The sequence below is a fragment of the Sphaerodactylus townsendi genome, linkage group LG07, assembly GCF_021028975.2.
Source record: "Sphaerodactylus townsendi isolate TG3544 linkage group LG07, MPM_Stown_v2.3, whole genome shotgun sequence".
Taxonomy (NCBI): domain Eukaryota; kingdom Metazoa; phylum Chordata; class Lepidosauria; order Squamata; family Sphaerodactylidae; genus Sphaerodactylus; species Sphaerodactylus townsendi.
The window spans coordinates 17899165-17926868 of record NC_059431.1 but is presented as its reverse complement, the minus strand read 5'-3'; the positions used below and the strand labels follow the sequence as shown (position 1 = coordinate 17926868).

General features: G+C 46.7%; 1 protein-coding gene across 1 annotated transcript; it reads left to right on the top strand.

Annotated features, from left to right (window-relative positions):
- The first annotated feature begins 247 nt into the window (after positions 1-247).
- Positions 248-27704, top strand: NARS1 (asparaginyl-tRNA synthetase 1). Its single transcript, XM_048504333.1, has 16 exons — positions 248-375; positions 1564-1646; positions 5561-5685; positions 5925-6095; positions 6320-6515; positions 7300-7406; positions 8656-8870; positions 15514-15585; positions 17186-17226; positions 18297-18590; positions 20999-21198; positions 22333-22468; positions 23505-23618; positions 24264-24395; positions 25386-25517; positions 27393-27704. Exons 1-16 carry the CDS (start codon positions 333-335, stop codon positions 27522-27524), a joined length of 2193 nt encoding a protein of 730 aa, XP_048360290.1. The 5' UTR covers positions 248-332; the 3' UTR covers positions 27525-27704.

Here is a 27704-nt window from a genome sequence, read left to right as displayed (position 1 = left end):
AACACAACTTGAAAAGCAACCCGGCCTCTGTGCACAGGCAAAGAGCATTTTTAGTTAAAAGGAAGGCTAGCTAATTGTCATATGGGAAGCCGGAACTGAAAGCAGCCTTAGGGGTGCATGCAATAGTCCTTGTTTCTTGCAAGACTTCCTCCTTCGCATGCAAGAGGCGTGCAGGGGGCGGGATCAGCCTCGCTTTGCGGCGGGTCAGGCTGCTCGTGCCTGATGCAATCCGGCTGGTGCAAGGCGTGATTCCTCGGGGGTGTCGCTGTAGAGGGGAAGGAGCAGCCCGGAGAGGAGCACCGACCTCTGGTCCCCGGCCCTGTAGAGCAACCATGTCTGCGGTGGTGATTGAGAAGGCGGAGAGGCTGGCCTTGGGTGAGCTTGCAAGGGGAAAGGCAGGCCCGGGGGGTTGCCCTGCCGGCCTCCTTGGGGATCTGGGGCCGGGAGCCCTTTTAGGCATGGGGAAGGGGGTTGTGTTCCCGTGTATGCTTCACTGGGGCTCATGGGGCTGTACAGCCGGGGGGGCGGGGGGCGGAATTGCGTCCGTCTTCTGCACTGCACGCGGGTTGTTGCAAACGGGCGGGGTAAGGATGGCCTTCTTAGCCACGATTGTGCTCCCGGATTTTTCCAAGCCTGCGTCTGCTCGAAAAGACCCCCCTCCCCCCCTCCTCTTCCATTCGCGCTACCCAGAAACAAAAGCAGTCTGGGTATAAGTAGCAGCTGTTCCAAAATCAGAACTTCTTTGGATCTGCCCTTTGGCTGATTCCGCATGGACCAAAAACAGCAGCGTGAAAACGGTGTAAAAGGGTTTAAAACGGTGTAGAAGGGTTTATACTGTTTTCACACCGTTTTCACACCACTGTCGGAATCAGGAATTTGATTCTCTGTCGTCCGGATAAATCTCCTTGGAAAGAGGCAAAGGAGTATTGTCAAGACTGCTGGGGAGAGGGGGGCGGGGATTTGCAGTGGTGATTCTGGCCACGTTTTTCCCTGCCTGCTACTTCCATGGTCAGTTCTGGGGTAGGAGGATGCAAGAGATTTTGAAGGAGGTGAGAGCGGATTCAATGCGGGCTGGAGGCCAATGGAGATGGGGTGAGATAGGAAGACAGGACTCTCCAAAGACTCCTGCGATCTTCACGTTATGCTTCTATTGCAACTTGGTTGGCCCTTTGACAACCAGTGTGTGTATGGGGGGGGGGGGGGAGATGTTCCACCTGCAAAGACATAGGGGTGTGTCTATGGCTGCATGTGGGAAAGGGAGGAATGGTGGTTTTCCTCAAATTTTCTGCCCCTACTGCAATAAGACCGTCCCCTGCAAACTCCTTGTCTTCGCTTGTCTGTTTCTATGAATTCTGATAAGGCTTCCAGCATCCACTGCTTAAAAAGTCACCACCAAAGCAGAGAGGAGCAGACTCGCTTCCCCTTCGTTTCTAACAGTCTGCTTATTTGGAAGCTGAAACCTTCCAGAAAATCAGGTTTCAGTTTTATCTGACTTGAGCTGCCCGTGAGTACATACGCCTGTATACACAAAACAGCAGTGAAAATCACTGTGTGCTTTTACAGGAGAGGTGTACGTCTCAGACCGAGAAGGATGTGACTCCACAGGAGACGGGACGAAGGAGAAGCCATTCAAAACAGCTCTGAAGGTACAGTCTTGTTAGTCCGAGTTTCCCTGTCAGGTTAACGGACTATAAGATAGCCCAGTTTACCTAATTTGCGCCATGATGTGAATTCTGGTTAACAAAATAGGAAGAGCCCTTCTGAATCAAATCAGTGGTCCAGTTAGTCCAGTATCCTGTTTCACACAGCAACCAACCAGTTGACATAGAGCAGCGGTGGCGAACCTATGGCACAGGTGCCAGAGGTGGCACTCAGAACCCTTTCTGTGGGCACATGCAAACAGAGTGCCCCCCCCCCCGCACATCTAGGCTGACCTGGTCTGCTGGGCTCGATTATTAGCATTAAACCTAAGACCTAGTTTTGGGGAAGCAGTGTAGGTAACCCTGTAAAGCTCTGTTAAACCCCACTGATTTTCATACAAAGAACTAAAGTGCGATCCTTTACCTGGGAGTAAGCTCGGTTGCTGGCAATGGGGCTTGCTTCTGAATAAACCCTCCTAGGGTTGTGATTCACCCGTTGGAAGAGTTGCACAGTTGCTTCAAAGCAAAGCCACCGACTACCACCAAGCTTACTCCTTAGTAATGCACGCCTCGAAACAAAAACCTCAGTATTCAGGTTAAATTGCCGTGTGGGCACTTTGTGATAAATAAGCAGGTTTTGGGTTGCAGTTTGGGCGCTCGGTCTCGAAAAGGTTCGCCATCACTGACCTAGAGGGAAAACAAACAAGGCATAGATGCCAAGGCCTTCCTCAATGATGCCTTCCAGCACTGGTATTCTGTGGTTTGCTGCTCTGTAGAGATTCCACATACTTAATACGCCTAGCAGGCATTGATGGATTTCTACTCCATGAATCTGGCTAATCCTTTTTTTAAAGCCAGTCAGCGTGATGTAGTAGTTAAGAGTGGCAGACTTTGATTTGGAGAACCAGGTTTGGTTTCCCAACTCCTCCACATGAAGCCTGCTGGCCTAGTCAGTTTTCTTTGAACTCTCTCAGCTCCACCTACCTCACAAGGTGTCTGCTGTGAGGAGAGGAAGCATCATTTGAATTAAATTGGGATCAGTGGACACAGTGCAACCCAGTAGAAATTACACTGGAAAAGGCTTGCAGCAATTGCTGTCTTTCAGATGAAGCCTTGTTATAAGAATAATGTGTGCCCCAAACCACAAACAGTACAACCATGCCACAAGGTATCTCAAATACAGACCCTGATAACACTGATAAAAGTCCTGCGTAGCACAGAACAAAGGTCATGTGTAATACAGTAAAAGTGCACTAAGCTAACAGGAACCCATATGTGTAGAAGTCTCTGGGGATAAATTTGCAGCAGCCCGAATTTTCAGATCACACAGTTTCAAATCATTGCCATTCAAACAAACTTTTGAACATTTGGAAGCTCAGGCATATGGAATTTATGTTCCAGTAACCTTGAAGTTTGTTCGAGACTGGGACACATCTGGGTTCCGGTTAGCTTAGTGGACTTTCATTGTATTACACAGGACCTTTGTTGTGTAGTACACAGGATATTTTATCAGTGTTATTAGGGTCTGTATTTCAGGTACTTTATGGTACTGCTGTATTGTTTGTGGTTTTGGACATGTATTATATTTATAACAAAGACTTCATCTGAAAGTTGTCAGCAATCGCTGTGAGCCTTTTATAGTGTAATTTATGTTGGTTTGTGGGGAAAGGAAGGAATTTGTAAACCCCTTTGAGACTCCTTATAGTTGAGAAAAGTGGGGTATAAAAGCCAGCTCTTCTTCTTCTTTCTCCTCCCGTCTTCCTCCTTTTTCTTGCTGTCAGTCACAGACCAGGAAAGGGATTTGTGCGTCTTAGTTGATAGTTCCATGGGAATGTCAACTCAATGCATGGTGACGGTGAAAAAGGCAAACTCTATGCTGGGGATGATTAGGAAAGGAATTGATAATAAAACTGTAAAGATTGTCATGCCCTTATATAAAGCAGTGGTGCGACCGCACTTGGATATCGAAGAGATACAAAAAGTGCAGAGAAGGGCAACGAGGATGATTGAGGGATTGGAGCACCTTCCTTATGAGGAGAGGCTGCAGCGTTTGGGACTCTTTTAGTTTGGAGAGGAGACGTCTGAGGGGGGATATAATTGAAGTCTATAAAATTATGCATGGGGTAGAAAATGTTGACAGAGAAATTTTTCTCTCTTTCTCACAATACTAAAACCAGGGGGCATACATTGAAAATGCTGGGGCGGGGGGGGGGGGGGAAGGGAATTAGGACTAATAAAAGGAAACATTTCTTCAGACAACATGTGATGGTGATGGCCATTAGCCTGGTTAGCTTGGCCAGATTTATGGAGGAGAAGTCGATCTATGGCTACCAATCTTGATCCTCCTTGATCTGAGATTGCAAATGCCTTAACAGACCAGGTGCTCAGGAGCAGCAGCAGAAGGCCCTTGCTTTCACCTCCTGCATGTGAGCTCCCAAAGGCACCTAGTGGGCCACTGCGAGTAGCAGAGTGCCAGACTAGATGGACTCTGGTCTGATCCAGCAGGCTCGTTCTTATGTTCTTCTTGCCCTCACAGCATCGACTGGCAGTGTATTTCACAAATTAATTTTTAAGTAAATAAGTATTGCCTTTTTTCATTTCATGGATCTACTTCCCATCAGCTTCAAAAATTGTCCCCTTTCTCCACTCTTTGTATATTTTTATAATCCTCTGTCATGTCTCTTTTCAGTTGGGGGTTTTTTCTTCTAATTTGGAGGGTGGCTTCATACTGCCCATGTGAGTAGTTCTACCTGTGCTTGGATAGAAAAGTGTAACATACAACTGGAGTAACCAATCAGTGTCGCATCTCCTGTGTAGATGGGAAAATGTACTCCATAATAGTTTACAGGAACAGACTGTAGTCGACCCACGCGGTCAGCGTAAGAACGAGACGAGACGCGGAGATAACATCTGGTGGAGATCGCCAGCAGCGGGAGACCGGAGGTCCGTGTTCCTAGCGAGTCTCTCGTCTGCCGGTTCCTGGCACCTTTTATTGTTACTCTATTGGGGGCGTGTAGGAGGGAGGACTGGGGGGAGTTCCGGGAGAGCGGGAGGTCGGGAGATCATCATGTGATGCATGATCTCATCTGGCTACGTGCTGAGAGGAAAGGAAGCGTCACAGCTGTCTGAGCCTAATCCTCACCTGGGGGCAAGACCATTGTTCCCTGGCGCCCGGTGATTGAGCCAGACAGTTCATGACCTCGTGGATTCTCATGGGGGGATGAGGAGTGAGGGTCGCGATCAGCTCGACCGGCAAGAGCCGCGAGGTCCGTTAGCGTCTCCTAACGTTCTACTCACGGCACTGCTGGGTCGGCAGTGCACTACTACATCTCCTCCTTTTTTTTTTTTTACATTTTAGGAAAGCGGGGTCCGAAACGCTAAGGGGCGATTTAAAGGGGCGCTTGTCTCCTCCGTACCGTTTGGTCAAATTGAAGCCAAGCTGCTTTGGTGCAACATTAGAACTTTCTGGATTTGCGGGGTAAGGGAAATGCGAGGGTTTCTTACATCGTTACCAGGCAATATTAGACACGCATTGAACTAAACAAGATCCGGATAACAAGGCATACAATTAAACCAATGCAGAGCTGTACAATAGCACTCTCAACCATCCTCCCGGCAGCCAGCTCCAGAGGGCTGACCACCAATGGGGCAAAACATCCATACGCACTCAGATTAGATACAACTTCTTGCAGCTCCACTGGCACCTTCATGTGGATCAACTGGGAATTATCAGAAAGATTAAAACAGCACATATTATGTACATTTCTCACAACCTTGGTGATGCAACAACAACAAATAATCAATAGCTGCACGATTGTTCAGGGTCGCTGGATCTAAGTTCCTGCTGCTCGGAGAGCCAGGGCAGCATCCAGAGCGGTGGAGGTAGAAGTTGATGGATCTCTTACTAATGGGCATTTCAGGCTTCAGCCGGCCAATATCGTCTTGAAGCATTTCAGGAAGCGCAGTCCGGGACTCCCACTAGGAAAGCTGGGCGTAGGGAGACGAACTCCGCTTCAGAGAGGGCGACCGCTGGTCGCTCCGGCTGGTGAGGGGGGTCGAAAGGCAGAAGCTGAGCTTGGGCGGGCGGCAAGGCCCGTCCGGGCTCCTGGGGTGGAGCCTGGGTAGGACAATGGTGAGGCTTAATCGAGGCAAACAAAGAGCGCTCCGGCAGGGAGTCGGGCGGGGATGTAGTTAAATGTCCTCTCCCCGCAGGTCCAGAACCAGCCCCTGGGGAGCCACAGGATGTTTCCGAACACGGGAAGAATGTCCTCCATGTGTGTGCAGTTTCCAACTTTGGCCGACGGCCGACGAATGGGCCCGGGTCGGTTCCCGTTCAGGCTGTGCCGGTGATGCGGGCGAGGTGTTAGATTCGTGGGTTAGCGACAGTCTTGGTGACAAGGGAGAGGCCAGCCGGAAGGGTTTGGACGACGTGGTCCTCAGTCGGCGACTCATAGAGTACCTGATAGATGAGGCATTCATGAAGGGGCTTAGCCCAGACTCCGCTAGGAAGTCTCCGAGCGCTTTGCAGGCGAGGAGCAGGCAGAGACTTTCGCAAACTCAACTGGAAGGTACTGGCCCCAGGCAGAAAGATGAGGCGTTGGCAGCGGCAGCAAACTGCTCCCAGATGTTGGTCTGGTGAAAGCTTGCCAGGGGGTGGCCGATTAGCCATCGACTGGGAGGCAGCAGAAACGGAACAAGGATGGTGGTCATTTCGAGTTGGTGGGTGATGATCGCAAAGAGAGCAACACCTGGGGTTCTCGGGTGTCCGGGGGTGGTCTTGCTGGCGCAGTGGCGCTGGGAGCCTGGCTGGTAGTCGCCATGGCGTCTCCCCAGGTGTTCGGGTCTTTGGGCGTTGGCGACGGCGTTCCTGCTGGGGTATGGTAGGGATCCTCTGGAGAGATGCGTTTCATCTCCGGGATGGGGTTTGGTTTCCTCCTGGTATTCCATGGGTTGGCGCAATGGCATGGAAATCACTGGAATCCACGGGAACCTGTAGAAAAAGGGACTGAAGCACACCCCCCTTTCAAAGGTTTCCCCAGGGGGGGGGGGCAGGGTCCCGCCAGGCTCAGTTCTAGAGCGGATGGCGGGAGATGTTTTTGAATTTAATATAAGAAGGAAGAAGGCTTGTTTTGCAGCGCTTGAAGGTTGCTTTCAATCTAACGTCGCTCCGCAGAATGCCGCCTGCTCCTATATTTTTGGTTGTTTGACAGGGAGGGCAGGAGGTAGCCAACCACAATTGGTGGGAATTGGCTTCAGAGCGTCATCAGGATTAGTCAAGGCGAGGGTCCGAACCTCGAGGGGGAAAGGAAAAGCCAGAGTCCTGGGGGGATTGTGGGTATGAATGCTTAGCCCGTCAACTGGCACAGGGGGCTTTGGAAAGCACCTGCCAGAGATCGATTATCCGGGGAAGGAAGTATCGACAATCGGGTGATTGGGAAGCGGAATTCCTCTTCACACAGAAAAGAGAAAAGAAGGGGGGGTTTCTTTGCAAAGGAGTGCAATTACCGTAATATGAAATGCGGCCCTAATGCAGGAAGCTTCGGATGGTGCTAAGGGTACTGATACGGAGTTATCTTGCCGAGAAATGCCATACGCCGAAACCTTCCTATCAAGGGCGGTTTAAATCTGGCCTGGCCTTTATTATGTGGTACTGATAAAGTTGCCAGGCGCTGGGAAACCATCTCGCCAAATGGGTTTCATTATTAAAGGCACCCTCATCGCGCTGCTTGCCACCACCACTTCGAGCCCTATCCTGACGGTGCTGCGGTATCGCAGAACTGGGCCCCGAATTTTTAATCCAGAGACCCGTCAGCCAATTGGCCCTCAGCCTTTACTAATTGAAAAAACAGAAGGAAAAAGGGGAGGGGAGAGGAAAACAGATTTCCTATGGAGTGAAGATAACTTCGGAAGGCACGATTGGAATCAATAATGATCCGTGGCAGCTTTACCCATCTGAACCCATGATGGGTTTTAACCTAACTCATGAGGTCTCCTCTTCTCCCCAGAAGATCGGCATGGATGTCTAGAGCGATGGTAGGACTGGCAGCTGCCGCAGCAGGTCCTGGGCTATTCGACCGTGAGCGGGCGGATGCTCCGTCTCGCGGTTTGTCTCCCCCCCACCCCCCAGATAATGCTTGGAGCGAAGCCTCGATTGACCACTGGTCGGGCCGCTCTGGCTGCTCTGATGGCCGTGATATCAGCGCCGGTGTCCACCAGGCCCTTGAACTTACACCCTTCTATGGCGAGCTCCAGGTATGGGCTGGCAAGGCTCCTCACGATAAGCGTCTCACACCGCTGCGGCGGTACGATATAGAAATGCTGCGCCATGTTGGTTGCTGGGAGCTCGTAGCCTTTATTATGATCGGCAACCATGGAGGCAGCGCCGACGAAAGAATCAGCTAAGCGCAACCAACTCAGGCAGAGGCTTAACTCCTATGCAGATCGGCTATTAAACCCTGAAGAGTGATGATCACTGATAGCGTGAAGTCGATCACTCCGGGGAAGATAATGCGACAATCCCTAATTCCAGCGCCAGAAGAGCCTTTGGCTGCGCTTTATTAATTATCCCAGGCTTAAGGATGACTCGTCATATCGCCCTGATTGGTGCGACCAGAAACCACAGAAGGCTTCTAAAGTCTGACTTGGGCTGAGTCCATCCCAGCTGGATACCACGAGAAGGGGGTGGTTTGTGCCAAGGGCCTTGGCGTTTGGGTCTGCTCTAGTACTCTCCTCACCCAGTCCTGAAACAGGAGGGACGCCAGAGGCGGGAGTTTAAGCGGGCAGTCCGTTTTACCAACCGAAGCCCACTTGCGCGGCTGGGCTTGCTTGGGTTTTGCGGTGGCGCTTCTCCTCCTCGGGGAGGACCTTCTCTCCATCGGGGTTGTACCGGCCCCCCCGCCGGGCTACCTTTCCCTTGGAGAAAATGTCAGAGTCCCCGCTGGTCTGCGATGTCTATCAGGGCTGCCTGGAAGGAAGGAAGAGAATACTCACGGCTTTAAAGAGCCCCGCTTGGCAGTGAAGGAGGATCCGATGTCCTGGCGGCCTTAAGCGTGGCCGACGGTTCGGGATTTTTGCTGAGCCCCGCTGAATTACTCTACGTCGTTCCGTGGAAGCGTTTATCTACGAAAGCGCATGAGGAAACTCGTTTTGGGCCTCCTCGCTTTATCTGCCTGCCTCTTGAGCGCTTCCTGGAGCTCTTGTTCTGGAAATTCAGCGCCCAGGGCTCTTGGGGTTTTTACCGGATGGAGGAGAAACTCTGGGTTGGCTTCGTGGCCGGCATTGGGGACTTTGATAGGTAACGCCTTATAGGCGCACTCAGAGGCGACCGTGAGGGTGGCCTTCAGGCGGCTGACGCAATCTGATGCGTTGGGATTGGCTATAACCTCGAAACTACATAAAGCTGGTATGATCTCGGCGCCGCCAGAGGTGGCTGCTCTGTTGAAGCACTGCTGGCGGAACTCACTTTCCCATGGGCACAAATTGTGCAGGGCTCCGGAGAACGCCTCGGCGTGGTTTTCCGGTCATCTGGAACCATTAGATGGATTTCTACTTCTGCATTAACTTCCAGCCTTCTCCTCACGTGAGAACTAGTGACTCCTGCGTCCCGCGTTGCTTTGCGGAGCTTCGATAAGGATATTGCCAAATAATGAGGGGGCGGTACTCGCCAACCGGAAACTATCTTCATCCCTCCTCAAAATATCTACTTTTAAAGTGAATCCGGGCTGACAATGCAAGAATATCGGCATCGTCTTCCGTCAGGGTTTATTTTCTTCTGCAGATGCGTATTTATCTACGTTCTGCGAGAGTTTTGAAACCACAGCGCCATTACGTCGCGCTGATGGAAGGGAGTAGTCGCTTCTGCAAAGGAAGGCGGAACAAGGGGAGGGGGCGGCTGGGCGGCGGGAGAGTTTGAAATGGGTGAAGGAGCTGAGGGGGGCAGAAGGAGGACAGGCGTCCAGTTTGGTGGATAGAAGAAAATTCCGGGGTTGGTGAAGGTGAAAGATCGAAAGGAGAGCTGACTGCTACAGCAAGGAACTGCGTAGGTCTGCAGAGGCTGATGGCGACAAGGCATTCTTCTCCACGTCAGATGGTAACGACATCGACGCCAATACTGCAAGAATAATGCTGAAGAGTGTGCCCGATGTTTTCCCGGTCCTTAAGATTCAATGTCCACCCCTCTGGTTGCCATGGACACTAAACTGAAATCTCACTCAATGAATTTGCGCAGCTCCCTTCTCTATACGGGGACCCTAAGCATTTTACGTTACTTCTTTCAGTTAAGTCAGCGTGCTTGTCGCAAGCCCTGCTTTTGCAAGCTCACATGCTCACCGGTGTTCCGTCGGTGAGAGAGTGTCCTAGGACGCGTGATCTCTGGATACGCCGATCCCTTGATCAGACTGATACCGAAGCGGTGGTCCCTGGATGTGCCGAAAATCCAGCGGACTTCGGTATGGCGGCCCCTTCTAGGCGACGTTGAGCAGGGTGGAGGTTAGAGGATTCCCGGGTTTCGGCACCATCTTGTAGTCGACCCACGCGGTCAGCGTAAGAACGAGACGAGACGCGGAGCAGAGAAATAGGAAACAAATGAGCAGCAAACAGAGGTAACCTCTGTGGGCAATCTTCACGGGAAATCTGCTGCAACACACCAAATGGCAGGCACCACTGTGAAACTGACAAGAGCTACATGCAGCAGGCGAGGAAAAAAAGATCCATTTTCACTGATAACACTTGTGTTCTCCCATGCTGTGGAAACACAAAATGCCAAAATGGATCTTTTTGAAATGTCCTGAGACATTATATTGATGCTGTGCAGAATCCACCTTCGTGTTTTCCAATCTGTAATCTCCATGTTTTTAAAATCTTGATAATAGACTGCTATAGATAAGAACTTTAAACCAAAAATAATATTTTAGAAGAACTTTAAACCAAAGATAATATTTTAGATGAAGAAAAAATAGAAAGAATTATGGATAGTATGAAGAAGTTAAAGATTGAAAAATATGTGGAACTAGAAAGAAAGATTTTACTTAAATGGTACAGAACCCCAATACAACTAGCCTATATGATTAAAGGATTAAGCCCAAAATGTTGGCATTGTGGAGAAAAAGGAGCATATTATACTCATATGTGGATAGAATGTAAAATGGTGAAAAAGTTTTGGGAAAATATTTTGAAATATGTAGAACAGTTAGTAAAAGTAAAAATTGATGTAAACAAATGATTTATTAATTGTGGGAATAATAGATGATATAAGAGTAATAGAAGTTTGGGACCAATGAATATAATATTGGTCGGATAGATAGCAGCACACGCGAAAAGTTGGCGGCTGGAAAGATACAAAAGTGGGACAGTTTCAAAATGGCTGGAATATATATGGGAACAAATACAGTTAGAGATCTTTGAGAGACTGACAAAAAATAAATTATGGAAAGAAAAAATGGAAGATATTATGAAACTATGGACAGTGTATGAAAAATGGATGGAAGAAGCCGGATTTAACAAAGAACTATGGAATAAGAGAATAAGAAGAATGAATCTCCTGCTGCCTGCATAAAATAACCAATAGAAAAGGGGGGAGGGGGGAGAAAATGGAAAAATGTATAAATGAAATGAAGATATTGATTGTAACAAATGTATGAATATTCTATACAATAAAAAATTATATTTTAAAAAAAGATAATAGACTGCTATATTTTGTTTCCTTAAACCTTGGTGTTCCATTGTTAGCTTCCTTGAGTCTCAAGAGATAAGGTGGTCTACCTTTTTTTAAAAAAACGAATAAATAAAACATATTAGAATTCGACAGATAAAGACAAAATCCCCTTGCTTACTCCTCCCTTGCTAGCCAAAACCTTCATTATGAACAGAGCTTTTAATGGTGGTATGACAAAGAAAAGACAACTACCATATATACTCGAGGACAAGACGACCCGAATATAAGCCGAGGCACATAATTTTACCACAAAAAACTGGGAAAACTTATTGACTCGAGTATAGGTCTAGGGTGGGAAATGCAGCAGCTGCTGGTAAATTTCAAAAATAAAAATAGATACCAATAAAATTACATTAATTGAGGCACCAGTAGGTTAAATGTTTTTGAATATTTATTTCAAAGAAAAACAGTAAGTGGAAAAGAGGGTCAACAAAAACAATATGGTATCAACAATAACTTTAAAAGTACAAAAACCTTAGCTCAATCAGCAACCAAACTAAAACACAAGAGTTAAAATCCTTCAAAACTGGACGACTCCTCATCATCTGTATGTCCAAATGTAACCCAACTTAGATTTTAAGAGGGATATTATCAGAAATGGAAAAGGAGTTCAAGTCTTTGACAGTGTGATCCCACCTTGTGACCTTTAACATTCACCAGACTTACAACAAAAGAAACTTTAAATCTGTTTTCTGTTTCATAAACAATAGTGTGCAATATAACAATGAAATATGGCAAACCCAATACAGAAACAATAATCAACGATATTAGTTCTAGCCCGCTATGCAAAGCAGGTCCCGCAGTCCTTTACAGTTCTCTAGCTGTGTCCTGTGGCCCTGTTGATGCAGCTACAGCCCTCTTAACAATTCTGCAGAAATGGAGCCTTATCTTGCTTATATGTAAAATCTGTCCTCTTTAGCTCCGCCCAATGGACCCTGGGTTACACAAATAGAGCTTCAGCTATAGCACATACAGTTATATATAAATACCGTATATACTTGAATATAAGACCCGAATATAAGACAAGGGGGGCTTCTTCAGCATAAAAAATGTGCCAAAAAAGTCGACTTATACACAAGTATATATGGTAATTAAGTGTGTCCCATAAATTACTTCCTCCTGAGAACCCAAAAGGAAGAAGCTTGATTATTGGTCTCACCAGGAATCTACCGTTACAACGTAGAAATGTTCCACCTGTATCTCTTCTCTCCTGCACATGAAGCATGTTAGATATAGTCCTGCCCTCTAGAAATGCAGAGAACACACCTATATTCTCTTTCATTTGACAACCCTTCAGTATTTAAACGGTTTAATCATGTCTCCCCTGCGTCTTCTCTTCTCCAGCTGAACATATGCTTGTTCCTTTCAACCTGTCCTCGTGGAATTTGTTTTCCTGAATTCTTATTTAATTATTGATCTGAGAACCATCCCATTAGGTTTGTAAAATGAGACCCTAGTCAATTAATCTTTGCTCTTATATAGTCAAAGACCAGCATAAACTTCTCAGATTCCCTAAACATTAATAACCCATAAACCTAAACATATTTTCCATATACAAATTCATAAGTTCATAAGGGTAAATTATAAATACAAAAGTATGAAAAGATTTTAAATCCCAATATGTATATTTAAATCTTAACCCAACAGTATCTGATAAAAATTTCTAGTTACAGTGCAGAACTTCGCAGTGGGTTTTTATCCATAGATAACATCTTGAAATACACCAAATCCAAGTGACTAGGATATCTGTTAAGAAGGGGAGCAATAAACTTAAAATGGGCAGAAAAGTAAAACATGTTCCACACTTTCAATTTCCCCCAAATCACAGGAACATACCCTATTCTTCACGGAAGTCTTTCTGTAGATTTTATGCAGAACTGTAAGATGGGAGTATTTGGCATCTAGCAAGGGCCAATGCCTTCCTGTGGCTACAAGTCTCCAAATGAAAAAGGTAGGTATCAGGGGAGACTACATATCTTGCATTTTCAGGAGGTAGAAAAGCTGGTAACCACATAGGCCAATAAACACGGGTGTAGGACAGTGTTCCATGGGATTTTGGCATGATCCCGCAGCTAAAATGAATCTGCCCCATGTTATTTCCCCTGTAGAGAAATGGCTTTCCCCCTTCCTTTTCTCCCCCCACCCCCCTCTCCAACCAGGCACCAGAGATCTGGAGGACTCAGATTGGAGGGCAGAAAATGCAGTGTGCCTGGCAACACCAGTAGAGGGCACCAAAAGGGGTGGTATTATAAAAAGCAGGCAGAAACCTGGTAGAAGGTTCTTTGGTTCTCTGGCTGTCTGCTGGTCTTTGTTGTTAAGAGAGATGGGCTTGAGGCAGTGGCCATATTTCCAGGCCGTGTGCTCAGCCTAGAGATGTGAGTCACTGCGGAGGGTAACTGTTTGCTGAGGACTCCACCCCTGCTTTGAACATCTAATAGGCAGGGTGCATGTTAGAGAAAGGAAAGGGATTTGTGGTTTGTCTCCTTTTATTTGTTTTTCCTTGTGTTATCTCGCCAGTCCGCTGCCAGAGAGTTCTTTATGATTGTTTTCGTTAATAACACTTATTTTTCAAACTCCATACAAAAAAGTCTCTGTGCCATGTATGCCCCCCCCCCCCCGGCCTGGGGGGGCCCTGAGATCAGCAGGACTGTTGCTCACTCAGCCCCTCCCAGCTGGGAGGGGCTGATGGGACTTGTAGTCCATAACATCTGGAGTGCCAAAGGTTCGCCACCACGGCGCTATGTGATTAAGAAACTGAGGCAGAGGCCTTGTAACCGGGAGAGGAAGCTGGGAAATCCTGGTCTTTCCCAGTGGGCAGTCCTCAAAAGATCAAGTGGTGGCAGCATGCCCTCCCCCAAGGGAAAGTTGATAACCCCTGGGAGAGTGCAGAGCGCGAAATAGGGCCTGCCAGCCATAAAGCAAGCCTGTTTCGCCACGTCCCCCAAACTGGGTATGTTTAGGAATTGTGCTATTTGTGATTCTTTTCAAAAATCCCAGGTTGCAGCCGCGAGTGAGTGAGCGGCCAGACAGGAGGCGCTTTATTTGCATCCATTTTCCTTTTTAAAAAAATCACAGCTTATATCTGCGTAGCTACGCAGGGGCAGATGGTCATATTGTGGGACTTCAGCATGGCTGTGGGGATTCATTTGTGCATGCATGTGTAGCTACTCATCGGTGGGAAGTAAATTTTTAAAAAATAGACGCGCTTCGTGCGAAGACGCAACAGCAACCCAGATTGTTTCTGTGGGCTCCAATTGCTGCCTGCACGGATGCATGCGAATGCAAAAACAGGAAAATGGGTTACTTTATCCCGACTGCAACCCACTATACAGTTGCTGTTTGGACAGGGCCTAGGTCTGCCTGCCAGTCAATATCCGTTTTGCTTTAGAGCTTGCTTTGCCTGCTCATGCTTCATTGACAGAACGGAAATTTCTTGTCAGCTGACCTCTAACTGCTCTGAACCACGCATCTGAAAAGATCAAGGGGGTTAGGCCTTGGGGATTATAATTTAAATTGAACTGGAGATTGATAAAAGCAAGCCACACCCTAGTCTTTACTATAACCATACCAGTATCCAGACAAGGTATAGCATTTGACATGCATTGGGACAGTTGAAGGGCGGCTCAGAAATTTAAACTTCAGTGATTTAATAAAGCAGAAAAGTTCAACAGTGCAAAGGTGCTATAAATCAACAATAAGACATCAGAAAGCGCTACGTGTCACAACAGATAATCTCTGCACGCAAACTTGTAAACCTTCCAGCTGTGGACCACCTTAGTCGCTTTCCGAATGGGATATGCCCTTGAGACAGTAAAACGCTTCGCCTCCAGCTAACCATTTCGCGATAGGGCGAGCGTATTGCAGTCAAGGCCGCCTCGCTACGCATCGGCCGCTATTAAAGGCTTCCCAGAGCCGGGAGTTAATTTTTTTGTTAGAACTCCGCTTGAAGCCGCTGCCGAAAGCAAAACGCAGCAGCTTCAGATTCCCCACCTCGGCATTCATGACCCTCGGTTGCTGTCACGGTGTTCAGATTACTTCGCCCCGCGCCGCTGGAGCAGGCGCTACAGGGCCATGGTCTCAGGCCTCGGGCGACGCCGGAGGCCGATTACGCTCGGTTGGCCAGGCCGGGCGTCATACACCGCTGCCCGCTTTTTTTTCCAGGACCGTCCGCAGACGTCCTAGCTGCCAAGCCGGGTTGGCGCCGGAACGCTGACCTGGCCGCTCAAGATTCGGGTAAGGAAACGCCCAAATGTTGTTGTCAGTATCAAAGTTTTAAAACACTTACATAATAAATGGTCCCTTATATTCAGCTTCGAAGCCACGTGAAGTGTTGTCCTAGAAATATTCCAGCCTCTGGGTGAAAAGTAATAAAGCCGTTCACTGCAGAAGTTCCCGGTGTGCTGGCAACTTGCCTAGAAACATTCCAACATCCGGGTGAGAAGTAATTAAGTCCTTCAAGTGCAGAAGCTGCCAGCATGCTGGCAACTGCTAGAGATATTCCAACATTCAGGTGAGAAGTAATGAAGCCATTCAGTGCAGAAGCTCCTGGGAAGGCTGGCAACAACATGTTTAGGGGTTAGACTACATTTTTGAACAATTCTTCCTCGGCATCTGAATTGACACATCTTGCCTTTTGTTCTTTTAAGGCAGGGGTGTCCAACTCTGGCACTCCAGATGTTTTTGCACTATGGTTCCCATCAACCCCTGCCAGAATAATGCCAGTTTTAAGAGGTTTCGTGAAGTACAAATGGTTTCCTATGTAGCCATACACAGCTGAGATGCACACTCTAAAATGGCGACAGCATCCATAGGTCAGAATTGTGAATGCTGTTACATCTAGTTTGTCCCAATGTTTTGATTGAAAGATTAATGGAACTTGTACAAGAGCCAATCTAAATGGATTCAAAACTATTGCAGATAAATCCTGCTTCACTTAAAGGCTACCCAAAATGCACAGAATATTGACTATTCAATGTATTGTCGAAGGCTTTCATGGCCAGAATCACTTGGGTGCTGTGTGGTTTCCGGGCTTTATGGCCGTGTTCTAGCAGCATTCTCTCCTGACGTTTCGCTTGCATCTGTGGCTGGCATCTTCAGAGGATCTTGGAACAATTTCTCCCCGTAGAGATGTTCAATGTATTGTCGAAGGCTTTCACGGCCGGAATCACTTGGGTGCTGTGTGGTTTCCGGGCTGTATGGCCGTGTTCTAGCAGCAGTCTCTCCTGACGTTTCGCCTGCATCTGTGGCTGGCATCTTCAGAGGATCTTGGAACAATTTCTCCCCGTAGAGATGTTCAATGTATTGTCGAAGGCTTTCACGGACTTAAACCACTTGGGTGCTGTGTGGTTTCCAGGCGTCGCAGTTCCCAGCATTCTCTCCTGACGTTTCGCCTGCATCTGTGGCTGGCATCTTCAGAGGATCTTGGAACAATTTTCCCTGTAGAGATGTTCAATGTATTGTCGGTGCTTCACCGCCGGAATCAATTTGGGTGCTGTGTGGTTTCCGGGCTGTATGGTCGCAGGTTCTAGCAGCAGCCTCCTGACGCTTCGCTTGCATCTGTGTATTGGCATCTTCAGAGGATCTTGGAACAATTCTCCCTCGTAGAGATGTTCAATGTATTGTCGGCTTTCACGTCGAATACGAAAGTTGTGGAGCTGATCAAGGGTCATACTTAGTAGTATTCTGCCAGATCTGTGGCTGGCATCTTCAGAAGATGCCACACAGATGCAGGCTAAAACGTCGTGGAGAGAATGTTGCCAGAACACGCCATACAGCCTGGAAACCACACAGCACCCTATTGACTATCTTCATTATGCATTCTGTTCTGCTCCAGGGTCTCAGTTTTCCTCCTTTCTTTCACTTGACACTGGAGAAGTGGGTTGGCATCAGGCCAGTCTTTCAAAGCCATGCAATGAAGTATATTTAAAGAACGTCAGGATGAAGAACATAAACATCAGGCTAACAAACCTGCAAGGTACTTCCTGGTCATTTATTGCTATGGCTACTGTGTTGTTTTCCCCTTTGTAAAATATGACTGGGATCCACTGTGCTTGTTCCCTGCAATATTTCCTTCCTGCTTCCTGTTGCAAAATGCCAAAGAAATGTATGCAATAGGCTATAGTGCAGATGACACCTGAAGTTATATAGGGCCAGGAAGAACATTCTACTGGAGGTCAACAGAAACAAAAAAGAGACTTTATGTAAATAGAGAAAGCTTTGAGAACAAACCATCCTTATCAGATCTCCTTTGATTCATATCTGCAGCAGGCTTGATGTACAGCGCAGCTGGGGAACATTGGTTTTAAAGTGAAGTGCCACAAGACCGAGGGTGTCTTTGCGTGTGTGTATTTGCAGGACATGCTGGACTGCATTCTCTTCCAGAACGAACCTCATAGAATATACTGCATATCTGTCAGGTGAGAATGCCGCTTCCCCGGAGAACGTTGCAGAACAAACGTGACTGTTCTTGTTCTCCAGATTTGATCTGACCCTCCTCTTCTTTTCTCTTCCATCCGTTGTATTTCTGTCATTCTCTTCTTATGTCTTCAAAGCAGGGAACAGGATGGATCTGAAGAGGCTGATTTGAAATATGTTGTACCCAGTCACTCTTCACAAGCTGACTTTGAATAGACAGTAGACAGACTTTGTGAGCAGAGCTGGTGGAAAAAATGACTTCAGCTAAAGTAAACATTCCCTGATCTGTGTTGGGTGTGGGAGAGGGCGGACAAAAGATACTAGGATTTCACTTGCTTAAAATTTTCCAAACCTTGCTTTATCCTACTTGTGTGACTAAAACACAAAATGTTGGTCTTTTATTTCCAATTAATCGAACTGCGGTTAAAACAAAATGATTCCACAGGAGATTTTCGACAGGCCTGGCCTCCGAGGAAGGTTTATAACCCAAACAATAAGGAGATTGTAAGCCCCTTTGAGTCTCCTGCAGGAGAGAAAGGGGGGATATGAATCCAAACTCTTCTTCTTCTTCTTCTTCTTCTTCTCCCACTAAAACCCCACAGGCTCCCGGAGGTCATGAGCTGTCCTGCGATTACTGGGAGCTCGTGGGCCTGGCTCCGGCCGGCGGAGTTGATAACTTGCTCAACGAAGAGTCGGATGTGGACGTGCAGCTGAACAACCGGCACATGATGATTCGTGGGGACACCCTGACCAAAATCTTGAAGGTGCGCTCCACGGTCGTCCAGTGCTTCCGGGACCACTTCTTCGACCGGGGCTATTTTGAAGTAAGTGCGTGTAAAAGTCGCTTCTGCACCCCAGAGGTTGTTCATCTTCTGCTCCTTAAAAAAAATACATTTGCTGTCTGTTGGAAAACCATCTTCAGATCTGTAGAGGTGGGTGTGCCCTGTGCTAAGACAGACCTGCTCTCTGTCCCTCATCACTATGCTAATCTGAACCAAGTGGAATGGGTATAATCAATTATGTAGCATTTTCTGCACCATTGTGTTCGTCACAGACAGACTAGTGGGGGATTTTGGAGGACATTTGCCTTGCTGTTCATTAAACCTTTTTGACAGTACTTCTGAATCCAATTTCCAACTTGTGAGTTCTATACATTATCTGTAAGTTGTAAATAAGTACTTAATTATTCCTCAAATTGTTCCTTTTTACATCCAGACTAGACTACTGTAACTTGCTTTACTCAGGGCCTACCCTTGAGGCTACTCCAGAAGCCTCAGCTGGACCAGAATGTCACTATACAGGTCCTCCCAGGAACACCACAGAGGGTGCATATCCAGCCAGTGCTCTTGTCAGCTGCACTGGCTCCAGGCTGAATATCAGATCAGGGAGCAGCAGTGGCATAGGAGGTTAAGAGCTCGTGTATCTAATCTGGAGGAACCGGGTTTGACTCCCAGCTCTGCCACCTGAGCTGTGGAGGCTTATCTGGGGAATTCAGATTAGCCTGTGCACTCCCCCACACACCAGCTGGGTGACCTTGGGCTAGTCACAGCTTCTCGGAGCTCTCTCAGCCCCACCTACCTCACAGGGTGTTTGTTGTGAAGGGGGAAGGGCAAGGAGATTGTAAGCCCCTTTGAGTCTCCTACAGGAGATAAAGGGGGGATATAAATCCAAACTCTTCTCCTTCTCCTCCTCCTCCTCCTCTTCTTCTTCTTCTTCTTCTTCTTCTTCTTCTTCTTCTTCTTCTTCTTCTTCTTATTATTATTATTATTATTATTATTATTATTATTATTATTATATGGTCTTTCAAATGAGACCAGTGCACTTGCAGGATTTGCGGCCCAATTCTATGGAGAGGGTGAATCGGCCAGTGTGTTTGCCCCCACCACTGCTGAAAGGGGCATCCCTTAGCTTCACAGCAGCAAAACAAAGAAGTGGGTGCCGCCACGGTGGAATGTTGACATCTCATTGGACACTGGTGCCGGGGGCGGGGAGTAAGGCAGCGTGTTCCTGGGGGTGGAGCCAATTCTTTAGGACCAGGAACGCAGCGACCGGGGCCTCAGACTTAATGCCAGCCCAAAGGGTGACATAACTCCATTTAGTTCTATGGAGGGCTTTCAGGTAGCCCAGGGGGGTTTTGTGCTTTTTTCCACTTGAAAGTCCTGTGGGGGATACCTGCCATTTGTGGATTGGGCTTTACTTCTGCTCTCCAAAGCCTGTAAGACATAGATGTTCTGCCAGGTCTGTCAGAAGGGCAGATTTAGGAATCCCCTTATGACCTTTTTGCCGTGGTATGTTACCTCCCTCAGATTGGTCTATCTGTTGGTCTTAGGGTGTTGGAAAACTGAAGGATTTGAAGAGCTGGGTTAAATGGTATAGTTGGAGAGAAAGGGCAGGCTCATAAATCCAATAAATAAATAAACTTTAATGCCTGGACAGCTCTGCATTTATTCTGTGTTCAGTATACAGGTTTATCAAGCATTAGATGCTTTTTCAAACTGTCCAGACAGTTTCTGAGTTATTGTGTGCAGCCTTGATGGTTAGATATTTGTTTTTAAAAAGGAAACTTAAGATTCTTACACTTGCAGTATTGAATCATGCACTACCTGCCAAATTCAGCACCTCTACAGTGCATTCTACAACTCTGCAAGAGCTAAACATATACATATATTTTCAGTAAAGTTTTATTTATCTGTGTGTTTGTTTGCGTGTGTTTCAGTTCTGGTGAAGACCTTCCTATTCATTCAGGCTTTTGGCCTTTAACCCTCTTGATGCCCCATCAGGAGGCTTCCGGGTTTTGGGGGGGGGGGTATGTGGGAGGGTAATATTATGGTTTTTATGATTGTCTTATATGTTGGTTCTAATTTTGTAAATCGCCCTGAGACTTCCATATTGGGCAGACTATAAATTATCTCTCTCTCTCGTGTGTGTGTGTGTGTGTATGTGAGAGAGAGAGAATGAATGAATGAATGAATGAATGAATGAATGGATGAATGAATGAATGAATGAATTTATTTATATATATGAGAGAATTTATAGTCTGTCCTATATGGAGGTCTCAGGGCGATTTACAAAATTAGAAACAACATATAAGACAATCATAAAAACCGTGTGTGTGTGTGTATTTCAGAAGAAGCTTTCATTGCATTCTATACTGTAAAATAACACATGATAGATTGGTTCCTTGGAGATTAATTTTTATGACAAATGTATAACATCAGTTTTCCTTTTCTAGGTCACCCCACCAACACTGGTCCAAACACAGGTAGAAGGAGGCTCGACTCTCTTCAAACTGGACTACTTTGGGGAAGAGGCGTATTTGACGCAGTCGTCCCAGCTGTACCTGGAGACCTGCATTCCTTCTTTGGGAGACTCGTTTTGCATCGCTCAGTCATATCGAGCAGAGCAGTCTCGCACCCGCAGACACCTGGCTGAGTAAGCTTTGGGGAGATGACATGTCTTGTGTAGTGCAGCACAAAGCGGCAGCCAGGACGTAGTTAGGAGAGACAGTGTTTTCAGTGTTGACTTTTCCCTGGCTTTGGAAGGCTTTGAGGCTTAATCTTGCAGGGGAGGTCCTTTGACTCAGCTGTAGATTGTCTGCTCTGTATGCAGCATGTTCCACATTCAATACCCAACACCCCCAGCTAAAAGGAACAGGAAGTAGGTGATGTGAGAGACACCTCCTTGAGACCCAGGAGAGGGGCTGCCAGTCTGAACAGGCAATATTCAGCATCAGTGGCTTGTTGTGGCGCTGTGATTGCAGAACTAGGGTCTGCTCGACCTCTGGCTGTATCCAACCAGTTTTCCTGCTTTTCAGAAAGGGAAGAAAAAATAGCTCTGCTGGGATTGATGGGATCTACACTGACAAATGTCTTGTGGAGCAGGGCTGTAGTATTCAGGAGGATTGAAAAAGACTGAGCAAGAAAACCTGTTTGGCTTTTAATTTTTTTAACCTTATTGATACTCTGCCTTTCTCCCAGAAGATGATCTGTGTCTTACAGGCTTTGGAGAACAAAAGGACAGATTTAGGAATCCCCTTATTTATACCTTATTTATGGTCTGTCTTTCTCCTTGGTGGGGAGCCTAAGTAGCATACATTGACTGATTCCGCATGGGCCAAAAACAGCAGTGTGAAAACAGTGTGAAAATGGTGTAAAAGGGTTTAAAACTGTGTAAAAGGGTTTGTACTGTTTTCACACCGTTTTCACACTGCTGTTTTTGGCCCGTGCAGAATCAGCCATTGTTCTCCCCGCCTCCATTTTTGTGAGGACAAAAACCCTGTGAGATAAATTAGTTTGCGTGTGTGACTGATCCTAGCTCTTCCAGCAAGCTTCCATGGCAGTCAGGATTTGAACCTTGGTCTCCCACATCCTCATCTGATTTCTAACCGTGAAACCGTGCTGCATCTAACTTGTTAGTTCTAATGGTCCAGTATAAAATAATGTGGACTAGTATCTTCTGCAGATTTTCCTGCAAAGCTGTCTCACAGCTAAGAAAGGGAGGTTTGGCAGAAGTATATGCCATGTCCTCATTCTGCTTGATTTAAAGGCCCTGCATTTTGTCCTGCAGATACACACACATTGAAGCTGAATGCCCTTTCATCACCTACGAAGACCTCTTGGACCGTTTGGAGGATCTTGTCTGCGACGTAGTGGACCGAGTCTTGAAATCGCCCGTGTCAGCTTTGGTGTACGAGCTGCACCCAGTAAGTGAAAGAAAACTAAATGTTCTTAGTTCCTTTCAACTGCTTTGACTGCCTCAAGAGGCCAAGGCTGTAGCATCTATTCCCAGCATGGCAGTACTGCTTTGCTGAGTCAGTATCTTCAGGGAAACCTTCTCGCACGAACCCCAGTCCCTCTTCCACAAAACCCCATTACTTTGCAAAGGATTATGGGGGATGTTGTGAATCTTGGTGACGTAATACAATGGAACCAAAGAAGCGCGTCACACACCTAAGACGGAGGTTGCACTGAACCAATATATGTATATGTAACTTGCTTTTTAACAAATTCTAGCACAACAATTCATATGGAACAAGTTTATAGGCATTCGATAATTAGTAGACCATAACCATGGTTTAACTGAAAAATAAATCATGTCTTCAGTATTTTCCTATATAGGAGCAGTAAACATCCATTTACAGTTTTTTCATAGAATCAAAATCATATCCATTTTAGTAACGTTTTATAGAATCAATCTCAGTCAGTCTCTCTGATTTATTTTTCAGTTAGTTAAACCATGGTTATGGTCTATTAATTATCGAATGCCCATAAACTTGTTCCATATGAATTGTTGTGCTAGAATTTGTTAAAAAGCAAGTTACATATACATATATTGGTTTAGTGCAACCTCCGTCTTAGGTGTGTGACGTGCTTCTTTGGTTCCAGTGAATCTTGATGAGGCACTTGATTGGGGTATTTACTGTGGTCATGTGACCCTTCTTCATAATTTTATTTCATCCATGGAGAAGGACTCAGTGATACATATCTATAGACAGCAGACAGAAATCCAACTGGTAAATGCAATGCAATATTTATTTCCAACTCTGGTCACTGAATAATCTTTTCTCTAATAGAGAGACCATCTTTTTGTGCCAGTTATACAGATGTTGATCAGATAGATTGTTCTTTTTATTGTAAGCCAGGAAAAAAACACCCTACTTTCCAACAGCATTAGAAACGGGCAAATAACTGATGCTGAGAAGGCTACAGCCTCATCCGTCGGCCTCTCTCTCAATGCAGGAATTTCAGCCCCCCAAGCGACCCTTCAGGCGAATGAACTATGCAGATGCCATTGTGTGGCTGAAGGAGCACGACGTGAAGAAGGAAGACAGCACCTATTACGAATTCGGAGAAGTAAGGTGTTGGTGGCAGCTGCTAGAGAGGTCTGAGTGGCATTTGGGTTTCTGCAGCCAGACTGTAATGCAGCTGAATGCATGGGGGGTGAGGGGGGGACGGCGGGGACAAGGCGTTGCAGCAGCCATGGTGGGAGAGGAAGGTTTAAACACCAGCACCACCCAGCAGTGTATCCGCGATCTAAATCGCATACGCATTTGTGCCCTTGCAGCATCTTCTGTTTGGATACATTGGTGACAAAAAGTCAGAACAGAAATTTCCTGAGGTAAATGTTAGCCCCACTGGGTCCTGTGTGTGCCTGCCTTTGACGATGTGTACAGAACCTATCTCCCACATGGCTGAAAAGCAAATGGCCTTCGTTCCTCCTTTGCTGCGCTGATATTGCCATGACTCAGTTGACAAGGTTGCCTGCCACGCACTTGAGAACATTTGGGGTTCAGGGAGCATTTGACAGCATGGGACTGTTGTCCGAAAAGGGGCTGTCTACTCCGAAGAGTAGACACCCCCGTTGCTGTCTTTGCGGATGAACTGAGCTTGGTGTGGTTTAAGGGTCACGTTGCTTTAAGGAAGGGCTTGGTGTGGGTGGGAGAGACCATTCCCCTCCATGGGGGGAGATCAATTCATAGGCCTTGTTCTCAATCGCAGGACATCCCTGAGGCTCCAGAGAGACGCATGACAGATGCCATCAACGAGCCGATCCTGTTGTGTCGATTCCCCACTGAGATTAAGTCCTTCTATATGCAGCGCTGTCCTGAGGATTCTCGCCTGACTGAATCGGTCAGTGTATATCCCTTGAAAGTGGCACTTGCAAAATATAGGAAGCTCTAAAGGGATTTTAGTGTGTGTCTCCCTGCCCCAATAATAGAATTTCTAGTTGCATTACACAAGCAGGCGTGAGCACGGAGGATGGGAACTGATTGACCAATGTCTGTAACCAAGGTAAGCAGCTAGATTCGGAAGTTCAAAACATCCCTGGATATTTTGAGATGGGCTTTAGTGCTTCTCTGTAAGAGTCAATTTATGCAAGTGCCTCTTGATTCCTCCTCGCCTGTTGGGCACATCCACACATTCTGCAGAATCAGGAAGTGGGTAGATTGAGCTGGTTTGAACTGAGAGTTTTGGCATCATGAAATGCTCCCTTCTGTTCAGAACATACATGTAGCAATAGGAGCCCCCTGGGGAGAAGACTGCTTAATATTCTCAATCAGAAATACATTGCCCACATCCTATATTCACACCCCTTTAGCAGGAAGTCAACGATTGAGAATCCTCCTGCTTTATTTTATGTCTTGTGCAGATTAGATGTGGCTTCACCAAAAAGCAGGTGTGTTCTTTAGGTTGCCTCTCCATGGGTCTGTTCACACAGTCCACATTCAGTTTGCCTGACCTTGCTTACATAATGTGCAAATGGCACCGATGATGGGTGTTGCTGCTAGTAACTCTCTGATCAGAAGCCCTTTTTCTGACAGTTGTACCTGTTCATATTCTCAGTTGCCCAGCTAACATGGATTGCATGAGGCCAAAAACTTTCAGCATTGCATTGGTCATAGGTGTCAAATTTACAGCCCTCCAGATGTTATGGACGACAGTTCCCATCATCCACTGCCAGCAGTGTGCTGGCAGGGGATAATGGGAACTGTTGTCCATAACATCTGGAGGGCCTCGAGTTTGACACCTATGCATCAGGTTTTAGATAGAGTTTTATAACCGGAAACGGCTTCCTCTGCTCACTAAACTCATGATTTTATTCCACCCTGCCTCTCTCAGGTTGATGTCTTGATGCCCAACGTTGGTGAGATCGTCGGAGGCTCGATGCGTATTTGGGACAGTGAAGAGCTGCTGGCCGGCTACAAGAGGGAAGGCATTGACCCCACACCTTACTACTGGTACACAGACCAGGTGTGTAAGATTTGTGTCGGTGGCTTTTTATGTTTGAATGCACCAAGGCTGGAAAGCAAAATGCAGATGAAAACAAGGAACATGCCAACTTAGGTTTAGAAATGCTTTCTAACCACAGCTTGTTTGTTGCGAGTGATAGGTACACCGCTCTGAGCCCTTCTGGGGTAGAGCGGTTTATCCAATCAATCAATCAATCAATCAATCAATCAATCAATCAATCAATCGGTGGTTCTGCATGCTCAGCGACTAACTAAAGAGCAGGAGTGAACATTTTGACCACAAACTGTTTTGATTAATTTGGAAGAACTGGATTACCCGCATCCACCAGAGGACACCTAGCGGAACAAAAAACTACAGCTGAGATAATATTAACACACATTCCTCCCCCCTCTCCCATGTCATTCAGAAGTGCATGACTTGTGACGAGTATGTCAAATGTTTAGGCTGCTGTTCAATTTCAGTGCTCCTATATAATGATAAAATAATCAGCTGGCTAATAATTAAAGAAAAAGAAGGAGAAGAGTTTGGATTTATGCCCCACCTTTCTCTCCTGTAAGGAGACTCAAGGTGGCTTACAAGCTCCTTTCCCTTCCTCTCCCCACAACAGATACCTTGTGAGGTAGGTGGGGCTGAGAGAGTTCCCAAAAACTGTGACTAGCCCAAGGTCACCCAGCAGGAATGTAGGAGTGTGGAAACACATCTGGTTCACCGGATAAGCCTCTGCCCCTCAGGTGGAGGAGTGGGGAATCAAACCTGGTTCTCCAGATTAGAATCCATCTGCTCTTTACCGCTACACCACGCTGGCTCTGGTGGCTCTGAGAACACCCTTAACAGAAGGCACCTACTGTGTTTCTGCATGTTTTGCACTTTTGGCCTAACTTCTGCCACTGGCTTCTCTGAATTACTCTGCCGTGTTTCTGTATTGGGAGTGACTGAATTTGCATAGTCCAGCACCAGATGCATCTTAGGTCTTGGGTCTGCTCCTATGTCTGGTCTAAGTGCCCATTATTGGGATCATGCCACAAAATAGCTGGAATACTGAGCTCTTCTGATTCTCAGAGAGCCAGCATGGTGTAGTGGTTAAGAGCAGTGGACTCTAATCTGAAGAACTGGGTTTGATTCCCCACCCCTCCACATGAGCAGTGGTATCTTACCTGGTGAACTGGATTTGTTTCCCCACTCCTCTACATGGAGCCTGGGTGACCTTGGGCCAGTCACAGTCCTCTCAGAACTCTGTCAGCCTCACTTACCTCACAAGGTGCCTGTTGTGGGGAAAAGTAGTGAAAGGAGTTTGTACGCCGCTTTGAGACTCCTTACAGGAGAGAGGAAAAGCAGAGTATAAATCCAAACACCATTACCACTACTACTACTTTTTTACAGTGCCTACCTCTGCCAGTAACCTGTGGGTTCACGGTCACCCAAAGGCAAATAACCTGTGGGTGATTCATTGAGAGATGTCGTAGTTTTGTTATTGATTGCCAGATGGTGTGACAACTGAAGGCCGAGCAACCTATTGGAGTCAAATCAATTGTTCGCCCATTTCCTCGCCCCCTATCCCTTGTTCTGTGTTAGGTGCCACTCTAACAAACTCTGTGTTTTACAGTGGAGTGTTGATACTGTATGCTGTTGTGATGCCTGGGCTCTGTTGGTGGGTCTTCAGTCTGGTCTGTGGAGAGGTGTATGGGAATGGCACTTTTGATGAGTCCATTTGGACTAAACTATTGATAAGACTCTGAATGGTTGTTGCATCTATCTGTCTTTTATGGACAATTGTTTTATTGTATTTTGGAATGCCAATAAAGGCTTGTCTGTCTATCTACTACTTCTTCTTCTTCCATCTCTAACCGTGTTTCTCTCTTACCTTTGGCTTCCCAGCGTAAGTTTGGCACCTGCCCTCACGGAGGCTACGGTCTGGGCTTGGAAAGGTTTCTGACCTGGATTCTGAACAGGCACCACATTCGGGATGTGTGTCTCTATCCACGCTTCGTCCAGCGCTGCAAACCCTAGTCGAGATCTTCTGGGCACGCCGTAGTCTAGCAAAATGCTGTCCATCAATAATTTAAAAAACGCATTTCCTCCTCCTACTGTCTGCATTCAAACAAGAACGATCAACCTCTTTTTGTTAGAAGAAAATGTCTTCACTTTACAGTGGTTATTAAATTGATGTCTTGTGACATTCAGAACTTA